The sequence below is a fragment of the Berghia stephanieae genome, chromosome 2 (genome assembly GCF_034508935.2).
Source record: "Berghia stephanieae isolate SIO BIC M18660-M18661 chromosome 2, UCSD_Bste_1.3, whole genome shotgun sequence".
In the NCBI taxonomy this organism is placed as follows: domain Eukaryota; kingdom Metazoa; phylum Mollusca; class Gastropoda; order Nudibranchia; family Aeolidiidae; genus Berghia; species Berghia stephanieae.
The window spans coordinates 128089830-128099512 of record NC_088361.1 but is presented as its reverse complement, the minus strand read 5'-3'; the positions used below and the strand labels follow the sequence as shown (position 1 = coordinate 128099512).

Here is a 9683-nt window from a genome sequence, read left to right as displayed (position 1 = left end):
TTTAAACCGGAATGCGGGGGGTTTTTGATTATTTTTATTTTTACCGCATAAAAAATTGCGTGGGTGACCCTAAAAAAAGCAGGAAAAAACAAAACAAAAAACAACATACAATCAAACAAAAATCCAAACAAACTAAAGACGCATTCAAACAGGATTTTTGAAGACAATGATTATAAAACATCTTTAAATGTTTGTATATTTAGTTTCCACTCCCTTGAATACATCATAAGTTATCCAAAATGCAGCTTAAAATAATACGTCTAAGATATAGACTAGAGCATAATTCGAATTTAAGGTCTTTATAGTCTCTAAGCTTGAATGGTAAGAAGCGCTTTCCTCAGAATTTCCGACAAATGTGACGAATCGTCTCAAAACTGCATTTGTAAACCGCTTTGAGTACGTTTTAAACATGTTTAGCTCAGTTGGTAGAGCTCTCGCTTCACACGCAAGGGGACCGCATTCGATCCCGGGTGCAGCCGATATTTATTTGACACCCAGCAGTGATTGGATAACTGGCTTTGTTTGATATGGCGGAAAGTACTTTGCGATAGACTACCGTCCCAAATGACAGCAAGAAATTGTTATTGTCCTTTTCACGCTAAAGAAACCGGGATAAAACTCGGCTCCATGTTCCCCACATACAGCACCTTTGTCTTATCATCATTCAGTTTCAGCCTGTTATCATTCATTAACACTTTGGATACACTCCTTACTAATGTCTGATACTCCTTGCAAATTTCTCGTTTTGGAGACGCAGTACAACTGCTTATCATCAGCGTCTTGATGGTAAGGCAGACCTAAACTTATAGTGATTTTAGACAGAGGGCCAACGTACTGAACCTTGGGGCACCTCACAATCAATAATGATTTCCTCCGATCTTTATTCATCCACGTAATAATATGTTTACGATTAAACAAATTAATATGACCTAAACCAATCAAGCGCTGCATCAGACATGAACCATTGTCTATAACAGAGAGAAGATCATCAAGACAATTATTTTTAAGATGAGACAGTAATTGTTTCAAATAGCGCTTTTCCAAGATTTTAAAGAGAAAAGAAAGATTAGAGAAGAGACAGGCCGATAGTTTTTTAAGTTCTCTTTATCTAGATCAGGTTTTTTAAAAAGGGGTTTGCCACGAGCAACTTTGTAAATGTCTGGTAAGCACCTGCCTACAACGAATCGTTTACAATGTATGTAAATGGTGTTGAAATTACATCAATGCATTTTAAGCATTTCAGTACCTTTCGGCCCTAAAGGATTATTATAAAGGATTATATTATTATGCCGATAAGGGGTTTATCCTCACACATTTCATCCAGCTTTCGTTTTATATTACAAGGAGCGTGCTGACTTAATGTCGTTTCTATGTGACCGAGTCACACTAAACTCCGTCAAATCTCTCGTCTGTGTCCATATAAACCGATTGAGTATTATCTGAAAAGTAATCTGAATTTGTGATGAAAGAATCGGATAGTTTCTGTGAGATTGATATTTATTTCTTCAATTCTAAAAATAACATTGCATTTTCTTATTTAGATCATTTTTATTTTACTCACTTTTTTATCTACTTCATTCCGACATAAAAAATCTAGGTGAATATAGCCAATGTTACATTGACGTAAAATGAGTAACTCTCTAACCACAACTATCGTTTTAACGACATGTAGACGTCTATACTGTATTTATTTGCAGGTCTGATAACCCAAATTAATACGGGCTTATTAATATAATAAAAAAATTCTCAAATCAACGCAAATCACTGTCCTTACAAAAATGTTAAAACAGGTCATCATTGCATTCGGTTATCAGACCTGCCAATATGTGCATCTAGTGTTTTAAGTCATGGTCCGCTAGTCCTTTTTTTTCTTTCTAATTATTATGTGATTCAATACTATCTAGATATATCTTTACAAGTTACATATTCAAATTACCCGATCGCTTGAAGCTATGTTTCTTTGCCTAATAGAATTCCTTAAGATGAAATTGTTTACAAAGGTCGTAGCTGTATTATTGTCTGTCAGTCATGAGAATGGTGTGTAAAATCCGATTGCGTAATGAACTGGTTCTTGCATTGGTTTGAGAGTATTACCATTACAACGATGGGCTAATAACAACTTGGTTCATCAGACCTGCTAAAGATGACAAATATTATGTATACTTCGGATTATTGGAGTTATTAGATCATAGCACTAAGGAGAGAAAAGTGCCTATCAAAGAGGACAGAAAAGTATTTAAATTTGGTAATGATTGTGTAGCATTCAACTTGTACAAAAAAGTTAGTTTATGAAATAAATGTATAATTATCATATCATTTGTTTACGGGGAAACTGATTTTACTATTCCTTAAAAGTCATAAACTTTTGGGGAACCTCTATTATCGTCCGAAAAAAAAATGTTCAAGAAAATAAGAATTACCATCCGCATGCGATTTTACTTAAAATAGATTTTGGCGCTTGATGGTCTTAATCCACGCTCATATCAATTTAAAAATATCTTAAGATTAAATCACCAAGACTATATTTAGGCCAAAATATGACAAGACTTAATTTAATTTTGAAGTGTATATGTGTTGGTACCAGTAAATGTGGGTGTACTTTAGAACATTGTAAAGCAAACAATATTGGTTAAGAAGCGAGGTCCCTGTCTTTATGGACAATAAAGATCATATCATCATCATCATCATCATCATCATCATCATCATCATCATCTTCATCATCATCATCATCATCATCATCATCATCATCATCATCATCATCATCATCATCATCATCATCAGTGGACCCGCACTCGGTTGTCAAGAAAACGGGTTTATTCTGAATAAGAGTGGAGTCTTTTTTTCGGATACAGTATTTGGCAGCTGATTCAATAAGACTTTAAGATAGACTAGTATACAACTTATAATCGCTACATACATCAGCCTGTGTGGTCTTGCTGTATGACATTTGCTTTTGGCTCGGAAGGCCATGACTTCGAGCCTTGCTCGGCGCATGCTCGTGTCCTTGGGCATAAAATGAGTACCTGGTAGTTAACAGCGTGGTCTCTTTTTGAAAGATTGATTTCATGGGCCTTACTGCTCTAAAGCATTATTTCATTATACTGATCTCATCCAGATTTCGTTGCTGTTATATGGAGCGTGGTGATTTATTGTTGTATTAACGTGATTGGGTCATACTTACCACCAGCAAATCTCTCGTCTGTATCTACAAACCGATGAGGTCTGTCCGAAAAGTAATCTCCATTTTTGATGAAAGCCTCTTTAAGAATTGGATAGCTGCTAAGAACGACGGCAAGTTGCTGTCCCATATATATGCTGTAGATATCACCGGTTCTGAAATAGGCATGATGAGGAATTTTTAAACAGGAATTTACTCTCTCTCTCTCTCTCTCTCTCTCTCTCTCTCTCTCTCTCTCTCTCTCTCTTTAAAAATAAAAATTGAACCTTTATTAGCGCAGTATAAACAAAGAATAAGCTGATTTTAGAATTCATGCAATTTGTCCTCTCATTTAAAAGTCTGTCTTTATTCAATGATGTGAGAATTATACAATGATGGCAGATATAATAATCTACATTTCTATAGCGCTTAACGTTAAGACATCAAACAGCCTTACAAATATATTGCCGGTCTATCAGGCATTTATACTCGCAGTCAAACATTCACGAATTCTCTACGAGTAAAGAGTTTAACTACAGTAAACCAGGAATAAAACCTTACCTTAACCAAACAGTTATCAAGACAAAAAAAGTCGAATGTTTGTTTTCTTTTAAGACTTGACGTTACTCGCTGCCAAACCAAAGGTCAAGATTAATATTAAAAAGACCTGCTGCCAAAACGTTTCTAAGAGTGTTTTTTTTTAAAACCTGCATTAACCGCGTTTAAGCTGCCCAGTTGGGGCATGGGGGAGGGGAATTCTTTCTTGAATATAACTTGGAAATCGTTAATTTAGAGCATTGAAACACAATAGGGCAATTTTGTAATTTATTCTAGCTCGAAAAGCAATTTAGTGTAATGCTCTAAACATGAGGTAAATGTGTGTTCTGTCCTGCGGGTCCCGGCCGAGCACCAATCTGGCTGACTTGGACATTTTGAAGTTTGTTAACTCTCGTGTCGGGAAGGAGAACGAGTTGAGGGTTACAATATTCCAGGCAAAATAATTTAGGTTGAGGTATAAGACTCGTTTGCCTTCGTAATTATGACTGTACAAAATCCTGAACAGGCAATTCAAGAATTGACAGATTTGCTGGCTGACTGCATTCCCGAAAATTATATGAAGGTGATTTAAAACTTTTTTGCTTAGGGAGTTATTATAGCACTAGAGAAGAACATTTCTAATAAATTAGATGAGTTTTACACGAAATATGTTCAATGAACCAAATGATAAAATTACATATTATCTGAAAAAAAAGATTAAGGTATTGGGATGTGTGACCGATAATAGCCACGTTATCTTTATCGAGAGGTAGGTTAGAAGATAATGTTTTAAGTGAATGAAAGGAAAGTACTTCGATCGTGAGATACCAAAATTGAGAATAGGCGCTTATACTTGATATTATTCCACCTCTCTCATTGGAAAACCCAATAATTTTTTAGTAAATACGTATCTAAACGTTGAATAATGCTTTGACCGCGTTGAATAAAATTTTATTCAACGATTGCAGAATATGTTCGCACATTTCATTGGTGTGAAATAAGGTGTAAAAGACAGCTGATTGGTGATTAATAATAATCCTTTGGTGCGCATGAATACAAATCCAACGTTTTTAGTTTTGGGTCAAATTGTCATTCAAGCGGAAGGAGACAGATACAAATTATGGTGAATAGAAGTACTAATACGATACCATGTGGTTACACAATATCTAATAATCTTACTTGGAGGGGTAGAATAATCATATTATAAACTTGCTATATTTCTATTGTGCTATAACCCATACTCGCAAAGTCGTTGTGTTATTGGGCACGAAAAAAATATCTCTTTAATAAATACAAAGATATGAAAGAATCTATTAATATTATTACGAGTCCTATTCAATTGTACGCCAATGTATCGACGGTATATTTCTGTTACAAGAATGGACGCCTTTGTTTCTTTAATTCAAAGCCATACATCCCTTTTAGATGGGATATTTGTATTAAAATGATTGTGACAATGCGATAAATTATTCCTTTCCTTTACTATTTACAATTCCAGTCACTTGTATTTTGATGAAATAAGAGTTGGGATATTGTATTATATCAATCCTTTGTATTACCCATCACTAAAATTTTAGTCATTTAGTGACATTTATATATAAAATAGACATGTTGACATAATCAATCTTAATTTCACGGTTTTCATAAAGTACAATGTGGTCCCAATAGCTCAGTCGGTAGACCACTTACTTAACGCGCAAAGGGACCGAGATCGATCATGGTTGACGTCGGAATTTTTTTTCTGAGCCCCTTGTCCACAGAATGATTGGGTAGCTAAGTGTTTTAGATCCCTTCCGGGAAGTACTTTGCGGTTGACTATCGTCCTATTCAAAGCAATTACTATTGTCCGTTTCACGCATTAGAAACCAGGATAAAACTCCGGCTTCTTATGCCTCATGACTTTAAAGGACTATATAAATTACTTGTTTACATTTTGAAATTTAAAAAAATAACTATCTAGTGGTTTACTTAGAAATAACAAATCATTGATTTTTTTAACCTAAGGGTACTGGCTTTATTCGTTAATGTCCCCCTCCCTCCCTTCGCTCTTGTGTACTATCATTACTCCAAAAAGCAACGGAACAACGTTTCATTCACTTTTGGGCCCAATTTTATGCAAGTGGACTAGATTTAGCCCTTTACTAGTCGATCAAATTACTTGCTAATCTCAAGCCTGAGTGAAGTAAGTGACAAAAAAATCGGATTCTATGAACTTTTCTAGTCTCGGACTAATTCAGTTATTTTGTGCAAGTAACATCACGCTCTCTCGTACGCGACGGTAGATAAGATAAGAGCCTTCATACTTCAACGCAAAAGATTTCCAAAGACGAATTAGCAACACATCCGATATCGATAATATTTCGCTCCTTTTCACATTTTACTTACTTTTGCCATGATGTATCAAATCACGTGATATTGACTTTCGACTGAGTAGAATACAATGATGTCCATGATCGACTGTCAATTCTATATTTAGGTCAATGAACGTTTCATTGAAACTCGAAGAAATTGAATCAAGAAAAAAAAAGAAACAAAACAAAAAGTGTGTTCTGATGAATAACTTTATTTCAGTCGGTTGCAATGCTAGCAAAATAACTTTTATCTCTACTATATTTTCTTATCTTTTTTATTTTGTTCTCTGAAGCGAACCTTTCGACTTCGAATCTAAGTGAACTCACAGCTCGCAAGCCCGATTAGATTCGGGTTTGTTTTTTTTAAAAATAGTTTTTACTCGCAAAAACATGTAGGTACTTTTGACGATCTGCACTTATTTTACAGTTTTTAAAGCCGATGTCAAGAGCAACAGGACAATTATTGCTACCTTTGTTATTCGCAACCGACGTATTTTCCTTCCGAATCGAAGCTCTCTCAGTCTAAAAATAGCTATCTTGTCGACGCTATGATTTATCATAGAGTCTCAGACGAAACTTGAAGCCCGGCCTCAACAAATGACTAAAACTTTGCCAAACCTAGTCCGAAGGTGCCGTGATTTTTATCTTGGACTTGCTTGGTCAGTTCACATAAAATCCGACTTTTTCAAGCCCTTGACTAATTTCAGAGACTAAGCGCTCGTCCGCATTCATAAAAACGGGCTCTGGTTGTCCAAATATATTGTTTCAACCTAGGTAGGGTTCGTCCAATTCAAGTTACTTCATTTAAAACGTCAAATTCAGTGAGAAAAAAATAATGTTGACTTGTAATAAAAACATATTTTGTGCATAAAAAAGTATCACTTTTGCTCAATAGCTTGACACAAGAGGGTTCTTTACTTCATGTTATAATTACATTATACAGTACTCGTTGGATTTTAGCACCCCGAATTCCAACAGGCTCTGCAAAACAATGCGTTGGAGCTAAATCTATATATGATCAGTCGTTACTTCCCATGACCATCAAATTTCGTCACGCTAGGATTCTAGCACGCTTTTTGGCTTTTTCCTAGAGCCTGCTAAAATCCAGCGAGAGCTGTAGTTGATAGGAGATGTAGTAGAGAGGCAATGACAAATATGAAAGCAGCCTAGTAAATTGATGAAATGTGAGTAAATGAATAGTATGGAGCTCATGAAAAGAGCAGATAACAGAATTGGGTGAAAAGACATCATCGTACATGTCCCCAAGACATTGCCACTAGATTGATTGATCCTCACTGAATAACGTGACCATTTCCCTAGGCAATATCAGCATGTGAATTTTGAAAATAAAAATGTAGTTTAATGGTTTTATAACACTTATAACCTAATATAGTATGACAGGTCCGGATATAATAGGAGATTTTTTCTTACTTTATAATCACAGTGGAACCCATGTATGACAGGTCTGGATAAAACAGGGACCCGGTTATAACAGGAGGTTTTTTTTCTTACTTTATAATCACAGTGGAACCCATGTATGACAGGTCTGGATATAACAGGGACCCTGTTATAACAGGAGTTTATTATTCTTACTTTAGTAAAATTCATGGGCGGACAGACACTGCAAGACAGTGGGTAACACATAATACGCACATACAACAGTCATCTTGAAAATGAGAGAGAGAGAGAAGAAGAAGAAGAAGAAGAAGAAGAAGAAGAAGACGAAGAAGAGGAGGAGGAGGAGGAGGAAGAGGAGGAGAAGGAAGAGGGGTGAGAGGTGGAGGAGGATAGTGTTTGTGGTGGTAGTGATGACGATAATGGTGATGATGATGATGATGATGATGATGATGATGATGATGATGATGATGATGATGATGATGATAAAGACAACGTCGTGGATGACAAGATTGATAGTATGTACCAAAATACTTACGATTTTTGCCATTCTTTAAACACCTCAAGTGTATTCTTGCCCAACATAGGAAGGTGTCCAAGAATGGGATAAGGCCTCACGGGTAAAGGTGGAATGTTCTTGGGATAACTATTTCTATTCATGATGTACCACACAGATACAAGAGCAACCACCGCATAGAGCAAAGGTGGAAGGCTGAGAGCCAATGAAAACACGTAGTCCAACATTGTTTACTGGTAAACAAACTGTTTGCAGTACAAAGTATTTTGTTATGATACCTTAGTATAAATAATAATTGAATAATTTTTTTAAAAAGGTAAGAAATATTAACATGTGAATATCGCATTTCCATTCATGGCACATACGCGGGTATTAAGCTTTACAATGCTTCATTATTCCTTAGATAAACTATTTAGAACAAAATAATCATTTCCCTATTACACATATCACATTAAAGGCATACTTTTAATACTAATATTCTTAAAATTATATCCGACACTGTTTTTTATTTTATTTTGTGAGCTCAATTTTGTTTAATAGACGTCCAAACAGAAGTTACTTTTTTCAGACACATCATATAGATAGAACGAAATGTTTCTGTAACCATTTGACTTAAATTGAAATCTTGGACAAGTTCAATCATTTTTTCGTTGAAGTCTCTGACGTATTGGGGTTTTTTGTTTTGTGTGATTCCCAGTAAATGTCTGGCAGGTTAAAGTCATCGGCGAGTATGATATTTGGAGTACTTGGTCCTTCTCTATGTATTTTTGTTAAAGATGCATGTAATTGTTTTTTTTACTCTGAAGGACTTCCGTAGATTCACAGCACCTATAGAGGGAATTGTTGAATAATCGGGGGGGGGGGAGGGGGGAGGGGGGGGGGAGAACCCCCGTACTCTCCCTCAACCCTAACTTGAGATACTATAACCGGACGAAACATGTTTGCCATAATTTGCGATATCGAAACTGATCGGAAACACAGTAAGTAATAATGGTGTCGGCCGGAGTCGTAAAGGACAAGCGACTCAGCAAATTATTTTTGAAATTTGAAAAATCACACCATTTATAAAAATTAATCTTATCTTAAATAGTAATATTTACTGAACATTGCAACTGAATTAAATCCCATAATCACTAAAAGATCAAGTAATATAATAAAAATGCTATGAAAATGGAATCAGTAGTCTGATGTCACGCCGCCCGGCAACGGCGGCCATCTTTGTTCTAAACAAAGATAATCATTACTTTTTATTCTTCAGGCTGGCTAGAACTTTTCATATGCCTTGTGATCAGAATGTGTAAAAGTCAAAATATGATCAAATTTATGTTATTTTCCCTCTGGATACGCTTTTACGCTTGCCGGAGAAATATTTCATACGGGCGTCCGCCATTGTTCCGATAGTTTAGAGCCAGTGTTACAAGTTACCATGCGTCATTAGGAAGGAAGTGACGTTACGATTGTTGAAGAGTATTATGGAAGTCCTGTCATTCTATCAATACCCGCTGGTTGGTTGAAAATAAAAGCAGGGGAAAAAATTTTGACCAGATGATTTAACAGTCAGGGCTAACCCACATCGGAGACGGACTCCGACGTCCCGGCAATGCCGTCTTCCGGATAAAGACGTAGAGCACGGACAAAATACTAAGAATAAAGAGAAGAGCCGCTAGACCTACCCATACCAAGATCGAAAAAAAAAAAACGGCAGAGGACGTCGGGTGCTTGGTAT

The 9683-nt window shown here is 35.9% G+C and overlaps 1 protein-coding gene across 1 annotated transcript in view; it reads right to left on the bottom strand.

Moving 5' to 3' along the window:
- Positions 1 to 681: 681 nt before the first annotated feature.
- The window catches only part of LOC144964125 (uncharacterized), an 11400-nt gene continuing 2398 nt past the window's right edge, over positions 682 to 9683 (bottom strand). The window contains exons 2-4 of the mRNA XM_078898060.1: positions 7979 to 8235; positions 3182 to 3333; positions 682 to 878 (exon numbers count right to left, since the gene is read on the bottom strand). Of these exons, the coding sequence (XP_078754186.1) occupies positions 682 to 878; positions 3182 to 3333; positions 7979 to 8184 (555 nt within the window). The 5' untranslated portion in view covers positions 8185 to 8235. The remainder of the gene's footprint in view (positions 879 to 3181; positions 3334 to 7978; positions 8236 to 9683) is intronic.